We start from the raw sequence: 19,798 nt of genomic DNA on the forward strand, positions 1-19,798 counted from the left end.
CGGTTGCGGTTGGACGAAAAGAAATAAAACGGAACGGGGAAAATCCCACACGGTGGGCGCGCCGCAAAAATCGGGCGAAAATTAATAACCGTGCGCCGAGAAAACTGGCAAGAAACTACCCTGGCGAAAAGTGCATATTTGCCTCGCCTGGCAGCTCTGCCAGGAGAACCCAACGCTCGTGTCTCCGTGGAAAAGTCCGAAAAACCGGTATGTTAAAGTGCCCTGTAGGGAAAATTTAGATTTTTTTTCTTAGCCCTCGTGGTTTTGGTTCTGTTTCGCACATAGGGCCCTGGCCCCGAGCGGTAGCCACCCGGCTCTCCCAAAGTTCTGCCCCACCAACACCAAACTCCCACCCTTGACGGGAGTACTCTTCGGAGTCGACCTTGGTGTGGGGCCGAGATTTTTTTTTCCTTTTGGAGTCGTTGAAGCATCCACCTGCCCGGCGACATAACCTCCACCGGCCATAACCCTTGCGCCATATCTAACGTACGCGCAGAGAGGGCATAGGGGGCATAGAGATCACCCCCCCCTATGCGCCGCTAACTCGCTGTCTGAGACGGCCTAGAAGACGCCGCCAGACCAGACCCAGATTTCGTAGCATAGTGTAGTTTTAATTGTATTTTTTTTTGGTTCCTTCTGAGCACTTATATGACTATGTAACTTTCCTTAACTCTGCGTCACAGTCCTACCTCGATAGGCGGGAATGTGAAAGTTCCCAAAACGGAATTTATTTTTGCGGGTTGGAGACCGAAAAACTTAATCATAAAGTAACAGACTACAAAAAAAAAACCTTTTTCATACCCCCTATTTACCAATCCCCCTCCGACCTGGGCACACATTAACATGGTTTCCACAGCTCCACAACGAAAGGCGCCTTTCAGCGAGGGATCACTGTATTAAAGCCGTAAGTGACCCAATTTCAATTTTCTCCTTTGCGCCTGTCTTCGTCAAAATCTAAAACGCATGCGCAGCGGCCAGCCGCTGCTGATAAGAGAGCGCAACGCTTGCGTTCCACACGCTCGAAGCTTTTCGGTCTCTTCGGTGCCAATTCTGCTAAGCTTGCCTTGCTCGCATTCCCTGCATTCTTTTAATGCATGGAAACGTAGCCAAGCCATACACTAACCAACATAGAAAAAAAATCTCCTCAACCCAGAAAAAAAAATAAATAAATTTATAATGTTTAATTAAATTTCGTTTTGGCTCACCATTGCTGATCGCTGGTATGACCCCCGCTGCTTTTGAAAATTTTTTTTGATTTTTATACCCGATACTCAAAATGAGTATTGGGGTATATTAGATTTGTGGTAAAAGTGGATGTGTGTAACGTCCAGAAGGAATCGTTTCCGACCCCATAAAGTATATATATTCTTGATCAGCATCAATAGCCGAGTCGATTGAGCCCTGTCTGTCTGTCCGTCTGTCCGTCCGTCCGTCCGTCCGTCCGTCCGTCCGTCCGTCCGTCCGTCCCCTTCAGCGCCTAGTGCTCAAAGACTATAAGAGCTAGAGCAACAATGTTTTGGATCCAGACTTCTGTGATATGTCACTGCTACAAAAATATTTCAAAACTTCGCCCCGCCCACTTCCGCCAACACAGAGGACGAAAATCTGTGGCATCCACATTTTTAAAGATACGATAAAACCAAAAACGCAGAATCGTAGAGGACTATATGTTCTAGAGTGTAAAATCTCAACCAGATCGTATAATTATTATAGCCAGAATCAAGAAAACAATTTCATTCTTTCTCGCTCTGTCTCTCTCTAACACACAGGTTTCATGGTCGGTTTTGTCAATTGCAAAATATGAGTTCAAGGATCTCAGAACCTATAAGAGCCAGAGCAACCAAATTTGGTATCCACACTCCTGTGATATCGGACCTTTGCCGTTTCGTGTCCAAATTTCGCCACACCCCCTTCCGCCCCCGCAAAGGACGAAAATCTGGGGCATCCACAAATCTCAGAGACTATAAAGGCTAGAGTAACCAAATTTGGTATCCGCACTTCTGTTAGATCTCACTATAAAATGTATATCTCAGAATTTCGCCCCACCCCCTTCCGCGCCCACAAAAAACGAAAATCTGTTGCATCCACAATATTGCACATTCGAGAAAACTAAAAACGCAGAATCATAGATAATGACCATATCTATCAGATTGCTGAATCTGGATCAGATCGGATCATTTTTGTAGCCAAAAGCAAGAAATCAATTTTCAGTGGCTACGCAGCGCCCGACGTCACGCTCAGACTGATTTTCTGTCTCTCTCGCACGCACTCTTTGTCGTGTGGTTCAATATTAGCGGCGTCTGCCGGAGGAGAGCCATACTGACTTAGTATCGGGTATAACTGTAGAGTTGCGGTCTCCGCAGCAACTCACAACGTTCCCCCTCGTTTTTTTTCTATGTTGGTTAGTGTATGGCTTGGCTACGTTTCCATGCATTAAAAGAATGCAGGGAATGCGAGCAAGGCAAGCTTAGCAGAATGGGCACCGAAAAGACCGAAAAGCTTCGAGCGTGTGTAACGCAAGCGTTGCGCTCTCTTATCAGCAGCGGCTGGCCGCTGCGCATGCGTTTTAGATTTTGACGAAGACAGGCGCAAAGGAGAAAATTGAAATTGGGTCACTTTCGGCTTTAATACAGTGGTCCCTCGCTGAAAGGCGCCTTTCGTTGTGGAGCTGTGGAAACCATGTTAATGTGTGCCCCGTTCGGAGGGGGATTGGTAAATAGGGGGGGTATGAAAAAGGTTTTTTTTTTTTTGTTGTTTTTTTTTTTTGTAGTCTGTTACTTTATGATTAAGTTTTTCGGTCTCCAACCCGCAAAAATAAATTCCGTTTTGGGAACTTTCACACTCCCGCCTATCGAGGTAGGACTGTGACGCAGAGTTAAGGAAAGTTACATAGTCATATAAGTGCTCAGAAGGAACCAAAAAAAAATACAATTAAAACTACACTATGCTATGAAATCTGGGTCTGGTCTGGCGGCGTCTTCTAGGCCGTCTCAGACAGCGAGTTAGCGGCGCATAGGGGGGGGGGTGATCTCTATGCCCCCTATGCCCTCTCTGCGCGTACGTTAGATATGGCGCAAGGGTTATGGCCGGTGGAGGTTATGTCGCCGGGCAGGTGGATGCTTCAACGACTCCAAAAGGAAAAAAAAATCTCGGCCCCACACCAAGGTCGACTCCGAAGAGTACTCCCGTCAAGGGTGGGAGTTTGGTGTTGGTGGGGCAGAACTTTGGGAGAGCCGGGTGGCTACCGCTCGGGGCCAGGGCCCTATGTGCGAAACAGAACCAAAACCACGAGGGCTAAGAAAAAAAATCTAAATTTTCCCTTCAGGGCACTTTAACATACCGGTTTTTCGGACTTTTCCACGGAGACACGAGCGTTGGGTTCTCCTGGCAGAGCTGCCAGGCGAGGCAAATATGCACTTTTCGCCAGGGTAGTTTCTTGCCAGTTTTCTCGGCGCACGGTTATTAATTTTCGCCCGATTTTTGCGGCGCGCCCACCGTGTGGGATTTTCCCCGTTCCGTTTTATTGCTTTTGGTCCAACCGCAACCGTTACAACTTGTTAAGCCTACGAGTAAGTAGGCAGCAACGCGGCAACGCGGTAACTAAGATTGAGGCGTATTCGGATTATATAGTCATGTAGAATGTTTGCGCATCTAACTGTCCTAACACATTTTGTATTCGCTTTGTATGCGATGTACGCACAGTAACAATTATCTCGATTTCGTTTATTAAATTCTTCGATTAATTGCAAAATAGTTCCAAATTCGTATGCTACTCATCATCCCCAAGCAAGTCATCCAGGACGTTTTGCCGCCAGGAGTCGAGATCAACCATCACCTTGAAGACGTCTTTTGTCCGAGGGTTTGCACATCCCACAGTTTGGCGAAACTTCTCCATAACCCTATTGGCCTCCTTGTTCCGCGACCAAAACCTGTACTTTGATTTATGGGCCGCCTGGACGTAGGGCGACTTCTCCTCACAGCTCATTTGTTTCCACTGCTGGCGAACCGCGAAGCACTGCTGAGTCGGCCGCATATTGCAGAGTTTTTCCTTGTTGTTTCTCTTGAAGTGCAGCAGGAACCTCACGAAAGGATTGCGTCCGGCCCCTTCCACAGCAGGCATTTGTTTGCAGCACGTATTTTTCGGTTTACTTGATGATGAGGACAAGCCACAACAATTTTTTGTACAACTTCCTATTTTTTAAATAGACAATTTTTATCGACATACAATAGGTATATATTGTATTTGTATAACAACTAATGCATAGGACATACTACATACATATTTGGGGGACAATTGAATTGTTTTCATTTAACAACGGGAAATTTAATTAAATTTATCTACTGACACCAAACCAATTCGCTTTCATAGCTACCATCATATGCATAAATTGAGTACAGAACATTCGTTTTGCTGGAGGCGGTTCACAGTAATACAGATTAGTAATAGAATAATTCTGGAAAGTTTGTCTCGTAGATGGGCTTCTCGTTGCTGTCCTGCAGCTGGGCCACCTTGCTATCGCTTTGCGTTATCTGACGCTCCACAGCCAGAAAGTTGAACAGCTCGTTGAGGCGGTTTTGGATGAGATCGTGCTGGAAATGGAAAAGAAACCAAAGAGTTAACATGGGAATTACCTTCGGTTCTGTGCGTCTCACAAGATCATCGAACTCGCCCTCGCGGAAGGTGCGTACGATCTGCATTTGCCGCTCGCGCTGCTCCCGCTTGGCGGCCTTCGTTGGCTCGGCCAGGGCCCGATTCATCGCGTCGAAATTGAACTCGGGCGCCAGTATCTTCTTGCACTGGCCAGGCGAGCTGTTCACACTGTTCACATCCCCCTTGTAGACCGTCAGATCCGCCGAGCTGTTGCGCTGCGTCAAGTGGGAGCTCACCGACTCCACCCAGGAATGGCGATGGCCGGGATTGTCCGTCTGGATGAGCGTATAGGGAGCCCCTGTATTGAGACGTTGGGCATCCATACCAGCATTTTGCAGACACTCGCCCAGCGCCAACTTGTCGATTGCCAGGTGTGGAAGCGACAGATTCAGGCTCTTCGTTGCGACCTTCTTGAACTCCAGCAGCGGCGGAAGAAAGTAGGTGGCCTCCTCGCGTCGCGCATCGACAATCTTCTGGGCATACTCCAGCAGATTGTTGATTCCACTAACTCGCGAGATGAGCACCAGCAATGCAATGGATATGGCGTGCAAATTGCACTTGTGCACGGCTCCCAAGGTCTCCACTGTGTTGGCCACCTCCTGAATGCTAAATATGGTAGAACGAGAGTTTTATTAAAAATATTAATGGCTCCTGATGAGACGCCGATGCCTCACCCGAGGATGAACAACAGGAACTCCTGCACTCCTGCTCGCTGCTGGACATCTCCATGATGAGCAGGGCGGCGGTGTTGTAGCTCGCGGACAGTGCGTCGAGGCGGTCCGAGAGCGCTTTCCATACCCATTTCGGAGATTGCAGCTTAAGCCGCTGACTCTGGTCAGTGCTGATGATTCGGCGGTCTACATTGGCGACTCGGAGGGGTCAACGCCCACGTCCCCGTCACCGCGACGAAGGATAAGTTGGCACCGAGAGATCGGTACTACTCCATAAGCACTACTACCACCATTTCCTGTTCATGGACTCGCACTGGTCGAGGTTCGTTTTAGATGTAATTGTAAATTCGTTATCTGCAAGTTTCTCCTACGATTACGATAATCGTGACGTGATCCACACGTTTGTAAATTAAGTTCGGGCACTCCGAAGATCGTTCTGGCACGCCCAGATATATATTTTTGTATATCGTTTACTTCATTAGAACCTACATGTACATGTAATGTAATAATTAACTATTGAACTCTACTCTTTGGAGTAGACTGGAGAATCGCTCGTGCGGTCGCACATCGATGTTGCATATTGTAATTGATGCAGATATTAGCCAACTCACTCAAAGATGATCTACTTGTTAAGCCTACGAGTAAGTAGGCAGCAACGCGGCAATGTAACTAAGATTGAGGCGTATTCGGATTATATAGTCATGTAGTATGTTTGCGCATCTAACTGTCCTAACACATTTTGTATTCGCTTTGTACGCGATGTACGCACAGTAACAATTATCTCGATTTCGTTTATTAAAGTCTTCGATTAATTGCAAAATAGTTCCAAATTCGTATGCTACTCATCATCCCCAAGCAAGTCATCCAGGACGTTTTGCCGCCAGGAGTCGAGATCAACCATCACCTTGAAGACGTCTTTTGTCCGAGGGTTTGGCGAAACTTCTCCATAATCCTATTGGCCTCATTGTTCCGCGACCAAAACCTGTACTTTGATTTATGGGCCGCCTGGACGAAGGGCGACTTCTCCTCACAGCTCATTTGTTTCCACTTCTTGCTGGCGAACCGCAATACCTGAGTCGGCCGCATATTGCAGAGTTTTTCCTTGTTGTTTCTCTTGAAGTACAGCAGGAACCTGACGAAAGGATTGCGTCCGGCCCCTTCCACAGCAGGCATTTGTTTGCAGCACGTATTTTTCGGTTTACTTGATGATGAGAACAAGCCACAACAATTTTTTGTACAACTTCCCATTTTTTAAACAGACAATTTTTATCGACATACAATAGGTATATATTGTATTTGTATAACAACTAATGCATAGGACATACTACATACATATTTGGGGGACAATTGAATTGTTTTCATTTAACAACGGGAAATTTAATTAAATTTATCTACTGACACCAAACCAATTCGCTTTCATAGCTACCATCATATGCATAAATTGAGTACAGAACATTCGCTTTGCCGGAGGCGATTCACAGTAATACAGATTAGTAATAGAATAATTCTGGAAAGTTTGTCTCGTAGATGGGCTTCTCGTTGCTGCCCTGCAGCTGGGCCACCTTGCTATGCGTTATCTGACGCTCCACAGCCAGCAAGTTGAACAGCTCGTTGAGGCGGTTTTGGATGAGATCGTGCTGGAAATGGAAAAGAAACCAAAGAGTTAACATGCTTTCTTTCTTCATTTACATGAATACGGATGGGTATGGATGGGAATTACCTTCGGTTCTGTGCGTCTCACAAGATCATCGACCTCGCCCTCGCGGAAGGTGCGTACGATCTGCATTTGCCGCTCGCGCTGCTCCCGCTTGGCGGCCTTCGTTGGCTCGGCCAGGGCCCGCTTCATCGCGTCGAAATTGAACTCGGGCGCCAGTATCTTCTTGCACTGGCCAGGCGAGCTGTTCACACTGTCCACATCCCCATTGTAGACCGTCAGATCCGCCGAGCTGTTGCGCTGCGTCAAGTGGGAGCTCACCGACTCCACCCAGGAATGGCGATGGCCGGGATTGTCCGTCTGGTTGAGCGTATAGGGAGCCCCTGTATTGAGACGTTGGGCATCCATACCAGCATTTTGCAGTCACTCGCCCAGCGCCAACTTGTCGATTGCCAGGTGTGGAAGCGACAGATTCAGGCTCTTCGTTGCGACCTTCTTGGACTCCAGCAGCGGCGGAAGAAAGTAGGTGGCCTCCTCGCGTCGCGCATCGACAATCTTCTGGGCATACTCCAGCAGATTGTTGATGCCACTAACTCGCGAGATGAGCACCAGCAATGCAATGGATATGGCGTGCAAATTGCACTTGTGCACGGCTTCCAAGGTCTCCACTGTGTTGGCCACCTCCTGAATGCTAAATATGGTAGAACGAGAGTTTTATTAAAAATATTAATGGCTCCTGATGAGACGCCGATGCCTCACCCGAGGATGAACAACAGGAACTCCTGCACTGTCTCGCTGCTGGACATCTCCACGATGAGCAGGGCGGCGGTGTTGTAGCTCGCGGACAGTGCGTCGACGCGGTCCGAAAGCGCCATGCTATCGATGAGCGCCTGCATAATGTGTGCTCCATGCTTGTTCGTGAAAATGATGTCAGAGCGCGAGGGCGGTTCCTGGGAAAGGGCCGGATATTGCTTGACACTGATACTACTGAGCACCTGATCGTTCTGGTGGCGATCTAAGAGGGCCTGGAAGATCTGCATGACAATCAGATGTGTAGGATCGTGGGGGGCGCGGGCCATCTTCAGAAGCGGCTGCAGGAACGAGGCGGGGAAGGCCTTCTCGAAGGACACCGTGCTGTACTGGGTGCCGACCTTGAGCAGCGACTTGAGCAGAATGTTCTGTAGCATCTGGTCGCCCTTGCTCTTCTTGGAGGGGTCCGGCACCGTGTTCATGATGAACAGCATTATCTCGATCTTCTGGTAGTCGGGATGATGGTTGGCAAACTCGCCCAATGCATTTATAAGCGCCTCCTGGTACTGCGACTCCTCAGCGGTGATCTCGCTGGTGGTGCTCACGCTGGTGCGCAAGTGGGTCAGCAGATTGTTGATGATGTCCAGGGCCGAGGGTCCCACACTCTCGCCAGCCGCAATGGCAATGATCTTCGACAGCACCACCGCCAGGGAGGTGCGCGTCTTGGGCGAGGACTTGAAGTTGCTGTCCAGGTGCTGCATCAGAGTCTCCACCACAGTGTACGAGTACTGCGGCTGGATCGATATCATCACAATGCGGAACGTGTGAATGGCAAAGGTGTTGGGCACCCACAGTTCATGCCGATCGAGGTGTCTGTGCGATTGCGGGGGTAAACATTGATTGAGCACATTGACTGACAGTTCGATGCTTCGATGGCTATTACTTACGTCAACAGCGGCTTGAGCACGCTCCGAATTTGTCCGAACGAGGCTCGTCCGACCAGCTCCCGCAGCACTTCCTGGTGGCTGGTGGCGTCACATTGGTGGCATCTTCGACGGGCGTGAGGTCGCCAGACTGCGGCGGGCGATAGAGAAATATGTTAGAGTCAGGGTACCCTATAGAATTTTTTATCTTATCATCTACTAAACAACTCGCACAGATGCTGGTCTACAGCTCAAGGTGCGCATTTAATGTTAGAATTCGATTCGATTATATTAATTTTTACCGCCAGTAAATTTTTCTTCACGAACATAACCTTTACACAAAACTGTTTCATGTTGTTGTGTGTTGGTTGTGTTGTGGATTGGTTGGTTGGTTAGGGTTTGGTTTGCATTAACAGAATATACGAAAACGAAATGCAGAATATATCGAAATTAGTTCAAGTCGCAGCAAATTTTGATTCGTTGTCCAATCATTGAAATGTCAGGGACCCGATCCAAGCACCTCTGGACCGGGAGTTACATGGCGGGAGGGATCATTCTTCTCACCTGCATATTGAACAGTAGCGAGGGCACAATCTTCTCCATGTGCTGTGCCGCCCAGATGTTCTCGACCAGATCATCGGACACTGTCTTCCGTATGACGCCCTGCAGTCCTTTGATGCCGGCCAGCCGCAGGCTATCCCGCAGATCGCTGCCCTCGCTGTGGCACATCGACGAGAACTTCGAGATGAAGAAATCGTAGCGTCGGTGGTAGGAGGGCGTGTCCTCGTTTATGTTAGCGAACTTGACAAACTGCAAGGAAGGGCAAGCTAAGCACAGGACTGAACTGGGCAGACGCCTGCTTTACTAACCGAGTTGGTGGCCATGATTTTTAAATTCGGATTCGAGTCCTCCAGCAGCTTCTGCACCATGCGCAGGAACGACTCTACGAACAGGTTGAGTGTGACAGGCCTGCAGCAGCAAGGCCATGGCCTCCATGGCGATCTCTGCCAGCCTTTAGGGGCACGAAGAGGGAGGAAACACACATTTAATGACATTCAAACAGCAGATCTGGTAGGTTTACTCACTTATAGCGCTTGCGGTTGATATCCTTGGTGGCCTTCTGGTACAGATATTCGCCGATGCGGTCGAGCTTGTCGGGTGAGCTGAGCGAGTAGAAGGTCAGCTTCTCCATGTTCGACTTGACCAGGCCATCCTCCGGGTTCACCGGGAAGGTGTTGTCCACCAGTCGCTTGTAGCGCGGCCGCAGCCACCAAATAGCAAGATCACCTCCATAAGCACTACTACCACCATTTCCTGTTCATGGACTCGCACTGGTCGAGACTCGTTTTAGATGTAATTGTAAATTCGTTATCTGCAAGTTTCTCCTACGATGACGATAATCGTGTGACGTGATCCACACGTTTGTAAATTAAGTTCGGGCACTCCGAAGATCGTTCAGGCACGCCCAGATATATATTTTTGTATACCGTTTATGTACATGTACATGTACATGTAATGTAATAATTAACTATTGAACTCTACTCTTTGGAGTAGACTGGAGAATCGCTCGTGCGGTCGCACATCGATGTTGCATATTGTAATTGATGATATTAGCCAACTCACTCAAAGATGATCTACTTGTTAAGCCTACGAGTAAGTAGGCAGCAACGCGGCAATGTAACTAAGATTGAGGCGTATTTGGATTATATAGTCATGTAGTATGTGTGCGCATTTAACTGTCCTAACACATTTTGTATTCGCTTTGTACGCGATGTACGCACAGTAACAATTATCTCGATTTCGTTTATTAAAGTCTTCGATTAATTGCAAAATAGTTCCAAATTCGTATGCTACTCATCATCCCCAAGCAAGTCATCCAGGACGTTTTGCCGCCAGGAGTCGAGATCAACCATCACCTTGAAGACGTCTTTTGTCCGAGGGTTTGCACATCCCACAGTTTGGCGAAACTTCTCCATAATCCTATTGGCCTCCTTGTTCCGCGACCAAAACCTGTACTTTGATTTATGGGCCGCCTGGACGTAGGGCGACTTCTCCTCACAGCTCATTTGTTTCCACTTATTGCTGGCGAACCGCAATACCTGAGTCGGCCGCAAATTGCAGAGTTTTTCCTTGTTGTTTCTCTTGAAGTGCAGCAGGAACCTGACGAAAGGATTGCGTCCGGCCTCTTCCACAGCAGGCATTTGTTTGCAGCACGTATTTTTCGGTTTACTTGATGATGAGGACAAGCCACAACAATTTTTTGTACAACTTCCTATTTTTGAAACAGACAATTTTTATCGACATACAATAGGTATATATTGTATTTGTATAACAACTAATGCATAGGACATACTACATACATATTTGGGGGACAATTGAATTGTTTTCATTTAACAACGGGAAATTTAATTAAATTTATCTACTGACACCAAACCAATTCGCTTTCATAGCTACCATCATATGCATAAATTGAGTACAGAACATTCGCTTTGCCGGAGGCGATTCACAGTAATACAGATTAGTAATAGAATAATTCTGGAAAGTTTGTCTCGTAGATGGGCTTCTCGTTGCTGCCCTGCAGCTGGGCCACCTTGCTATGCGTTATCTGACGCTCCACAGCCAGCAAGTTGAACAGCTCGTTGAGGCGGTTTTGGATGAGATCGTGCTGGAAATGGAAAAGAAACCAAAGAGTTAACATGCTTTCTTTCTTCATTTACATGAATACGGATGGGTATGGATGGGAATTACCTTCGGTTCTGTGCGTCTCACAAGATCATCGAACTCGCCCTCGCGGAAGGTGCGTACGATCTGCATTTGCCGCTCGCGCTGCTCCCGCTTGGCGGCCTTCGTTGGCTCGGCCAGGGCCCGCTTCATCGCGTCGAAATTGAACTCGGGCGCCAGTATCTTCTTGCACTGGCCAGGCGAGCTGTTCACACTGTCCACATCCCCATTGTAGACCGTCAGATCCGCCGAGCTGTTGCGCTGCGTCAAGTGGGAGCTCACCGACTCCACCCAGGAATGGCGATGGCCGGGATTGTCCGTCTGGTTGAGCGTATAGGGAGCCCCTGTATTGAGACGTTGGGCATCCATACCAGCATTTTGCAGTCACTCGCCCAGCGCCAACTTGTCGATTGCCAGGTGTGGAAGCGACAGATTCAGGCTCTTCGTTGCGACCTTCTTGGACTCCAGCAGCGGCGGAAGAAAGTAGGTGGCCTCCTCGCGTCGCGCATCGACAATCTTCTGGGCATACTCCAGCAGATTGTTGATGCCACTAACTCGCGAGATGAGCACCAGCAATGCAATGGATATGGCGTGCAAATTGCACTTGTGCACGGCTCCCCAGGTCTCCACTGTGTTGGCCACCTCCTGAATGCTAAATATGGTAGAACGAGAGTTTTATTAAAAATATGAATGGCTCCTGATGAGACGCCGCTGCCTCACCCGAGGATGAACAACAGGAACTCCTGCACTGTCTCGCTGCTGGACATCTCCACGATGAGCAGGGCGGCGGTGTTGTAGCTCGCGGACAGTGCGTCGAGGCGGTCCGAGAGCGCTGACTTGCGAGAGGCCGCTGACTCCGGCCAGTGCTGATGATTCGGCGGTCTACATTGGTGACTCGGAGGGGTCAACGCCCACGTCCCCGTCACCGAAGGATAAGTTGGCACCGAGAGATCGGTGTGTCCACCGACGCTGATGCACTGTTCGGCGACATAGCGTGCTGAGCGCGCACATCCACCAAATAGCAAGATCACCTCCATAAGCACTACTACCACCATTTCCTGTTCATGGACTCGCACTGGTCGAGGTTCGTTTTAGATGTAATTGTAAATTCGTTATCTGCAAGTTTCTCCTACGATTACGATAATCGTGTGACGTGATCCACACGTTTGTAAATTAAGTTCGGGCACTCCGAAGATCGTTCTGGCACGCCCAGATATATATTTTTGTATATTGTTTACTTCATTAGAACCTACATGTACATGTAATGTAATAATTAACTATTGAACTCTACTCTTTGGAGTAGACTGGAGAATCGCTCGTGCGGTCGCACATCGATGTTGCATATTGTAATTGATGCAGATATTAGCCAACTCACTCAAAGATGATCTACTTGTTAAGCCTACGAGTAAGTAGGCAGCAACGCGGCAATGTAACTAAGATTGAGGCGTATTCGGATTATATAGTCATGTAGTATGTTTGCGCATCTAACTGTCCTAACACATTTTGTATTCGCTTTGTACGCGATGTACGCACAGTAACAATTATCTCGATTTCGTTTATTAAAGTCTTCGATTAATTGCAAAATAGTTCCAAATTCGTATGCTACTCATCATCCCCAAGCAAGTCATCCAGGACGTTTTGCCGCCAGGAGTCGAGATCAACCATCACCTTGAAGACGTCTTTTGTCCGAGGGTTTGGCGAAACTTCTCCATAATCCTATTGGCCTCATTGTTCCGCGACCAAAACCTGTACTTTGATTTATGGGCCGCCTGGACGAAGGGCGACTTCTCCTCACAGCTCATTTGTTTCCACTTCTTGCTGGCGAACCGCAATACCTGAGTCAGCCGCATATTGCAGAGTTTTTCCTTGTTGTTTCTCTTGAAGTACAGCAGGAACCTGACGAAAGGATTGCGTCCGGCCCCTTCCACAGCAGGCATTTGTTTGCAGCACGTATTTTTCGGTTTACTTGATGATGAGGACAAGCCACAACAATTTTTTGTACAACTTCCCATTTTTTAAACAGACAATTTTTATCGACATACAATAGGTATATATTGTATTTGTATAACAACTAATGCATAGGACATACTACATACATATTTGGGGGACAATTGAATTGTTTTCATTTAACAACGGGAAATTTAATTAAATTTATCTACTGACACCAAACCAATTCGCTTTCATAGCTACCATCATATGCATAAATTGAGTACAGAACATTCGCTTTGCCGGAGGCGGTTCACAGTAATACAGATTAGTAATAGAATAATTCTGGAAAGTTTGTCTCGTAGATGGGCTTCTCGTTGCTGACCTGCAGCTGGGCCACCTTGCTGTCGCTTTGCGTTCACAGCATTTTGCAGACACTCGCCCAGCGCCAACTTGTCGATTGCCAGGTGTGGAAGCGACAGATTCAGGCTCTTCGTTGCGACCTTCTTGGACTCCAGCAGCGGCGGAAGAAAGTAGGTGGCCTCCTCGCGTCGCGCATCGACAATCTTCTGGGCATACTCCAGCAGATTGTTGATGCCACTAACTCGCGAGATGAGCACCAGCAATGCAATGGATATGGCGTGCAAATTGCACTTGCGCACGGCTCCCAAGGTCTCCACTGTGTTGGCCACCTCCTGAATGCTAAATATGGTAGAACGAGAGTTTTATTAAAAATATTAATGGCTCCTGATGAGACGCCGATGCCTCACCCGAGGATGAACAACAGGAACTCCTGCACTGTCTCGCTGCTGGACATCTCCACGATGAGCAGGGCGGCGGTTTTGTAGCTCTCGGACAGTGCGTCGACGCGGTCCGAAAGCGCCATGCTATCGATGAGCGCCTGCATAATGTGTGCTCCATGCTTGTGCGTGAAAATGATGTCAGAGCGCGAGGGCGGTTCCTGGGAAAGGGCCGGATATTGCTTGACACTGACACTACTGAGCACCTGATCGTTCTGGTGGCGATCTAAGAGGGCCTGGAAGATCTGCATGACAATCAGACGTGTAGGATCGTAGGGGGCGCGGGCCATCTTCAGAAGCGGCTGCAGGAACGAGGCGGGGAAGGCCTTCTCGAAGGACACCGTGCTGTACTGGGTGCCGACCTTGAGCAGCGACTTGAGCCGAATGTTCTGTAGCATCTGGTCGCCCTTGCTCTTCTTGGAGGGGTCCGGCACCGTGTTCATGATGAACAGCATTATCTCGATCTTCTGGTAGTCGGGATGATGGTTGGCAAACTCGCCCAATGCATTTATAAGCGCCTCCTGGTACTGCGACTCCTCAGCGGTGATCTCGCTGGTGGTGCTCACGCTGGTGCGCAAGTGGGTCAGCAGATTGTTGATGATGTCCAGGGCCGAGGGTCCCACACTCTCGCCAGCCGCAATGGCAATGATCTTCGACAGCACCACCGCCAGGGAGGTGCGCGTCTTGGGCGAGGACTTGAAGTTGCTGTCCAGGTGCTGCATCAGAGTCTCCACCACAGTGTACGAGTACTGCGGCTGGATCGATATCATCACAATGCGGAACGTGTGAATGGCAAAGGTGTTGGGCACCCACAGTTCATGCCGATCGAGGTGTCTGTGCGATTGCGGGGGTAAACATTGATTGAGCACATTGACTGACAGTTCGATGCTTCGATGGCTACTACTTACGTCAACAGCGGCTTGAGCACGCTCCGAATGTGTCCGAACGAGGCTCGTCCGACCAGCTCCCGCAGCACTTCCTCGGCCAGTGCTGGTGGCGTCACATTGGTGGCATCTTCGACGGGCGTGAGGTCGCCAGACTGCGGCGGGCGATAGAGAAATATGTTAGAGTCAGGGTACCCTATAGAATTTTTTATCTTATCATCTACTAAACAACTCGCACAGATGCTGGTCTACAGCTCAAGGTGCGCATTTAATGCTAGAATTCGATTCGATTATATTTATTATTACCGCCAGTAAATTTTTCTTCACGAACATAACGTTTACACAAAACTGTTTCATGTTTTTGTGTGTTGGTTGTGTTGTGGATTGGTTGGTTGGTTAGGGTTTGGTTTGCATTAACAGAATATACGAAAACGAAATGCAGAATATATCGAAATTAGTTCAAGTCGCAGCAAATTTTGATTCGTTGTCCAATCATTGAAATGTCAGGGACCCGATCCAAGCACCTCTGGACCGGGAGTTACATGGCGGGAGGGATCATTCTTCTCACCTGCATATTGAACAGTAGCGAGGGCACAATCTTCTCCATGTGCTGTTCCGCCCAGATGTTCTCGACCAGATCATCGGACACTGTCTTCCGTATGACGCCCTGCAGTCCTTTGATGCCGGCCAGCCGCAGGCTATCCCGCAGATCGCTGCCCTCGCTGTGGCACATCGACGAGAACTTCGAGATGAAGAAATCGTAGCGTCGGTGGTAGGAGGGCGTGTCCTCGTTTATGTTAGCGAACTTGACAAACTGCAAGGAAGGGCACGCTAAGCACAGGACTGAACTGGGCAGACGCCTGCTCGTATTTACTAACCGAGTTGGTGGCCATGATTTTTAAATTCGGATTCGAGTCCTCCAGCAGCTTCTGCACCATGCGCAGGAACGACTCTACGAACAGGTTGAGTGTGGTCTGGGCGTGACAGGCCTGCAGCAGCAAGGCCATGGCGATCTCTGCCAGCCTTTAGGGGCACGAAGAGGGAGGAAACACACATTTAATGACATTCAAACAGCAGATCTGGTAGGTTTACTCACTTATAGCGCTTGCGGTTGATATCCTTGGTGGCCTTCTGGTACAGATATTCGCCGATGCGGTCGAGCTTGTCGGGTGAGCTGAGCGAGTAGAAGGTCAGCTTCTCCATATTCGACTTGACCAGGCCATCCTCCGGGTTCACCGGGAAGATGTTGTCCACCAGTCGCTTGTAGCGCGGCCGCAGCCACCAAATAGCAAGATCACCTCCATAAGCACTACTACCACCATTTCCTGTTCATGGACTCGCACTGGTCGAGACTCGTTTTAGATGTAATTGTAAATTCGTTATCTGCAAGTTTCTCCTACGATTACGATAATCGTGTGACGTGATCCACACGTTTGTAAATTAAGTTCGGGCACTCCGAAGATCGTTCAGGCACGCCCAGATATATATTTTTGTATACCGTTTACTTCATTAGAACCTACATGTACATGTAATGTAATAATTAACTATTGAACTCTACTCTTTGGAGTAGACTGGAGAATCGCTCATGTGGTCGCACATCGATGTTGCATATTGTAATTGATGATATTAGCCAACTCACTCAAAGATGATCTACTTGTTAAGCCTACGAGTAAGTAGGCAGCAACGCGGCAATGTAACTAAGATTGAGGCGTATTCGGATTATATAGTCATGTAGTATGTTTGCGCATCTAACTGTCCTAACACATTTTGTATTCGCTTTGTACGCGATGTACGAACAGTAACAATTATCTCGATTTCGTTTATTAAAGTCTTCGATTAATTGCAAAATAGTTCCAAATTCGTATGCTACTCATCATCCCCAAGCAAGTCATCCAGGACGTTTTGCCGCCAGGAGTCGAGATCAACCATCACCTTGAAGACGTCTTTTGTCCGAGGGTTTGCACATCCCACAGTTTGGCGAAACTTCTCCATAATCCTATTGGCCTCCTTGTTCCGCGACCAAAACCTGTACTTTGATTTATGGGCCGCCTGGACGTAGGGCGACTTCTCCTCACAGCTCATTTGTTTCCACTTCTTGCTGGCGAACCGCAATACCTGAGTCGGCCGCATATTGCAGAGTTTTTCCTTGTTTTTTCTCTTGAAGTGCAGCAGGAACCTGACGAAAGGATTGCGTCCGGCCTCATCCACAGCAGGCATTTGTTTGCAGCACGTATTTTTCGGTTTACTTGATGATGAGGACAAGCCACAACAATTTTTTGTACAACTTCCTATTTTTGAAACAGACAATTTTTATCGACATACAATAGGTATATATTGTATTTGTATAACAACTAATGCATAGGACATACTACATACATATTTGGGGGACAATTGAATTGTTTTCATTTAACAACGGGAAATTTAATTAAATTTATCTACTGACACCAAACCAATTCGCTTTCATAGCTACCATCTCATGCATAAATTGAGTACAGAACATTCGCTTTGCCGGAGGCGATTCACAGTAATACAGATTAGTAATAGAATAATTCTGGAAAGTTTGTCTCGTAGATGGGCTTCTCGTTGCTGCCCTGCAGCTGGGCCACCTTGCTGTCGCTTTGCGTTATCTGACGCTCCACAGCCAGCAAGTTGAACAGCTCGTTGAGGCGGTTTTGGATGAGATCGTGCTGGAAATGGAAAAGAAACCAAAGAGTTAACATGCTTTCTTTCTTCATTTACATGAATACGGATGGGTATGGATGGGAATTACCTTCGGTTCTGTGCGTCTCACAAGATCATCGAACTCGCCCTCGCGGAAGGTGCGTACGATCTGCATTTGCCGCTCGCGCTGCTCCCGCTTGGCGGCCTTCGTTGTCTCGGCCAGGGCCCGCTTCATCGCGTCGAAATTGAACTCGGGCGCCAGTATCTTCTTGCACTGGCCAGGCGAGCTGTTCACACTGTCCACATCCCCATTGTAGACCGTCAGATCCGCCGAGCTGTTGCGCTGCGTCAAGTGGGAGCTCACCGACTCCACCCAGGAATGGCGATGGCCGGGATTGTCCGTCTGGTTGAGCGTATAGGGAGCCCCTGTATTGAGACGTTGGGCATCCATACCAGCATTTTGCAGACACTCGCCCAGCGCCAACTTGTCGATTGCCAGGTGTGGAAGCGACAGATTCAGGCTCTTCGTTGCGACCTTCTTGGACTCCAGCAGCGGCGGAAGAAAGTAGGTGGCCTCCTCGCGTCGCGCATCGACAATCTTCTGGGCATACTCCAGCAGATTGTTGATGCCACTAACTCGCGAGATGAGCACCAGCAATGCAATGGATATGGCGTGCAAATTGCACTTGCGCACGGCTCCCAAGGTCTCCACTGTGTTGGCCACCTCCTGAATGCTAAATATGGTAGAACGAGAGTTTTATTAAAAATATTAATGGCTCCTGATGAGACGCCGATGCCTCACCCGAGGATGAACAACAGGAACTCCTGCACTGTCTCGCTGCTGGACATCTCCACGATGAGCAGGGCGGCGGTGTTGTAGCTCGCGGACAGTGCGTCGAGGCGGTCCGAGAGCGCTGACTTGCGAGAGGCCGCTGACTCCGGCCAGTGCTGATGATTCGGCGGTCTACATTGGTGACTCGGAGGGGTCAACGCAAACGTCCCCGTCACCGAAGGATAAGTTGGCACCGAGAGATCGGTGTGTCCACCGACGCTGATGCACTGTTCGGCGACATAGCGTGCTGAGCGCGCACATCCACCAAATAGCAAGATCACCTCCATAAGCACTACTACCACCATTTCCTGTTCATGGACTCGCACTGGTCGAGTCTCGCTTTAGATGTAATTGTAAATTCGTTATCTGCAAGTTTCTCCTACGATTACGATAATCGTGTGACGGGATCCACACGTTTGTAAATTAAGTTCGGGCACTCCGAAGATCGTTCTGGCACGCCCAGATATATTTTTTTGTATATCGTTTACTTCATTAGAACCTACATGTACATGTAATGTAATAATTAACTATTGAACTCTACTCTTTGGAGTAGACTGGAGAATCGCTCGTGCGGTCGCACATCGATGTTGCATATTGTAATTGATGATATTAGCCAACTCACTCAAAGATGATCTACTTGTTAAGCCTACGAGTAAGTAGTCAGCAACGCGGCAATGTAACTAAGATTGAGGCGTATTTGGATTATATAGTCATGTAGTATGTGTGCGCATCTAACTGTCCTAACACATTTTGTATTCGCTTTGTACGCGATGTACGCACAGTAACAATTATCTCGATTTCGTTTATTAAAGTCTTCGATTAATTGCAAAATAGTTCCAAATTCGTATGCTACTCATCATACCCAAGCAAGTCATCCAGGACGTTTTGCCGCCAGGAGTCAAGATCAACCATCACCTTGAAGACGTCTTTTGTCCGAGGGTTTGCACATCCCACAGTTTGGCGAAACTTTTCCATAATCCTATTGGCCTCCTTGTTCCGCGACCAAAACCTGTACTTTGATTTATGGGCCGCCTGGACGAAGGGCGACTTCTCCTCACAGCTCATTTGTTTCCACTTCTTGCTGGCGAACCGCAATACCTGAGTCAGCCGCATATTGCAGAGTTTTTCCTTGTTGTTTCTCTTGAAGTGCAGCAGGAACCTGACGAAAGGATTGCGTCCGGCCCCTTCCACAGCAGGCATTTGTTTGCAGCACGTATTTTTCGGTTTACTTGATGATGAGGACAAGCCACAACAATTTTTTGTACAACTTCCCATTTTTTAAACAGACAATTTTTATCGACATACAATAGGTATATATTGTATTT

The 19,798-nt window shown here is 48.2% G+C and overlaps 6 protein-coding genes and 1 pseudogene across 6 annotated transcripts; all 7 read right to left on the minus strand.

Annotated features, from left to right (window-relative positions):
- Positions 1 to 3,769: 3,769 nt before the first annotated feature.
- On the minus strand, positions 3,770 to 4,120 carry LOC117193959. The gene has a single exon (XM_033398613.1). It carries the CDS (start codon positions 4,118 to 4,120, stop codon positions 3,770 to 3,772), a length of 351 nt encoding a protein of 116 aa, XP_033254504.1.
- Positions 4,121 to 4,282: 162 nt separating this feature from the next.
- On the minus strand, positions 4,283 to 9,378 carry LOC117193960 (protein EFR3 homolog cmp44E-like). Its single transcript, XM_033398614.1, has 6 exons — positions 9,214 to 9,378; positions 8,878 to 8,893; positions 8,674 to 8,800; positions 7,736 to 8,599; positions 4,633 to 5,257; positions 4,283 to 4,590 (listed from the first exon to the last, which is right to left on the minus strand). The coding sequence occupies exons 1-6, from the start codon at positions 9,376 to 9,378 to the stop codon at positions 4,438 to 4,440; spliced, it is 1,950 nt and encodes a 649-aa protein (XP_033254505.1). The 3' UTR covers positions 4,283 to 4,437.
- Positions 6,100 to 7,469, minus strand: LOC117192450 (protein EFR3 homolog cmp44E-like). Its single transcript, XM_033397138.1, has 2 exons — positions 7,043 to 7,469; positions 6,100 to 6,959 (listed from the first exon to the last, which is right to left on the minus strand). Exons 1-2 carry the CDS (start codon positions 7,382 to 7,384, stop codon positions 6,813 to 6,815), a joined length of 489 nt encoding a protein of 162 aa, XP_033253029.1. The 5' UTR covers positions 7,385 to 7,469; the 3' UTR covers positions 6,100 to 6,812.
- LOC117192453 (protein EFR3 homolog cmp44E-like) lies at positions 9,348 to 10,098 on the minus strand. The gene is made up of 3 exons (XM_033397140.1): positions 9,735 to 10,098; positions 9,519 to 9,661; positions 9,348 to 9,459 (listed from the first exon to the last, which is right to left on the minus strand). Exons 1-3 carry the CDS (start codon positions 9,839 to 9,841, stop codon positions 9,443 to 9,445), a joined length of 267 nt encoding a protein of 88 aa, XP_033253031.1. The 5' UTR covers positions 9,842 to 10,098; the 3' UTR covers positions 9,348 to 9,442.
- Positions 10,099 to 10,882: 784 nt separating this feature from the next.
- On the minus strand, positions 10,883 to 12,565 carry LOC117192449 (annotated as a pseudogene).
- A 346-nt stretch (positions 12,566 to 12,911) lies between these two features.
- Positions 12,912 to 19,769, minus strand: LOC117192451. The gene is made up of 2 exons (XM_033397139.1): positions 19,383 to 19,769; positions 12,912 to 13,032 (listed from the first exon to the last, which is right to left on the minus strand). The coding sequence occupies exons 1-2, from the start codon at positions 19,746 to 19,748 to the stop codon at positions 12,973 to 12,975; spliced, it is 426 nt and encodes a 141-aa protein (XP_033253030.1). The 5' UTR covers positions 19,749 to 19,769; the 3' UTR covers positions 12,912 to 12,972.
- LOC117192448 (protein EFR3 homolog cmp44E-like) lies at positions 17,227 to 18,890 on the minus strand. The gene is made up of 3 exons (XM_033397137.1): positions 18,444 to 18,890; positions 17,751 to 18,375; positions 17,227 to 17,667 (listed from the first exon to the last, which is right to left on the minus strand). Exons 1-3 carry the CDS (start codon positions 18,776 to 18,778, stop codon positions 17,515 to 17,517), a joined length of 1,113 nt encoding a protein of 370 aa, XP_033253028.1. The 5' UTR covers positions 18,779 to 18,890; the 3' UTR covers positions 17,227 to 17,514.
- Positions 19,770 to 19,798: the final 29 nt, after the last annotated feature.

Source organism: Drosophila miranda (assembly GCF_003369915.1).
Source record: "Drosophila miranda strain MSH22 chromosome Y unlocalized genomic scaffold, D.miranda_PacBio2.1 Contig_Y2_pilon, whole genome shotgun sequence".
Lineage (NCBI taxonomy): Eukaryota > Metazoa > Arthropoda > Insecta > Diptera > Drosophilidae > Drosophila > Drosophila miranda.

Coding starts and splice junctions, on each gene's coding strand:
- LOC117193959 (XM_033398613.1), bottom strand. CDS start 4,120: ATGCCTGCTGTGGAAGGGGCCGGACGCAATCCTTTCGTGAGGTTCCTG.
- LOC117192450 (XM_033397138.1), bottom strand. CDS start 7,384: ATGGATGCCCAACGTCTCAATACAGGGGCTCCCTATACGCTCAACCAG. Junction 6,960..7,042: donor TGAGACGCACAGAACCGAAG/GTAATTCCCATC, acceptor TTCCATTTCCAG/CACGATCTCATCCAAAACCG.
- LOC117193960 (XM_033398614.1), bottom strand. CDS start 9,378: ATGTGCCACAGCGAGGGCAGCGATCTGCGGGATAGCCTGCGGCTGGCC. Junction 5,258..7,735: donor TTCCTGTTGTTCATCCTCGG/GTGAGGCATCGG, acceptor TACCATATTTAG/CATTCAGGAGGTGGCCAACA. Junction 4,591..4,632: donor TGAGACGCACAGAACCGAAG/GTAATTCCCATG, acceptor TTCCATTTCCAG/CACGATCTCATCCAAAACCG.
- LOC117192453 (XM_033397140.1), bottom strand. CDS start 9,841: ATGGAGAAGCTGACCTTCTACTCGCTCAGCTCACCCGACAAGCTCGAC. Junction 9,662..9,734: donor ATCAACCGCAAGCGCTATAA/GTGAGTAAACCT, acceptor GTGCCCCTAAAG/GCTGGCAGAGATCGCCATGG.
- LOC117192448 (XM_033397137.1), bottom strand. CDS start 18,778: ATGGTGGTAGTAGTGCTTATGGAGGTGATCTTGCTATTTGGTGGATGT. Junction 18,376..18,443: donor TTCCTGTTGTTCATCCTCGG/GTGAGGCATCGG, acceptor TACCATATTTAG/CATTCAGGAGGTGGCCAACA. Junction 17,668..17,750: donor TGAGACGCACAGAACCGAAG/GTAATTCCCATC, acceptor TTCCATTTCCAG/CACGATCTCATCCAAAACCG.
- LOC117192451 (XM_033397139.1), bottom strand. CDS start 19,748: ATGGGAAGTTGTACAAAAAATTGTTGTGGCTTGTCCTCATCATCAAGT. Junction 13,033..19,382: donor AAGACGTCTTCAAGGTGATG/GTTGATCTTGAC, acceptor TTCAAGGTGATG/GTTGATCTCGACTCCTGGCG.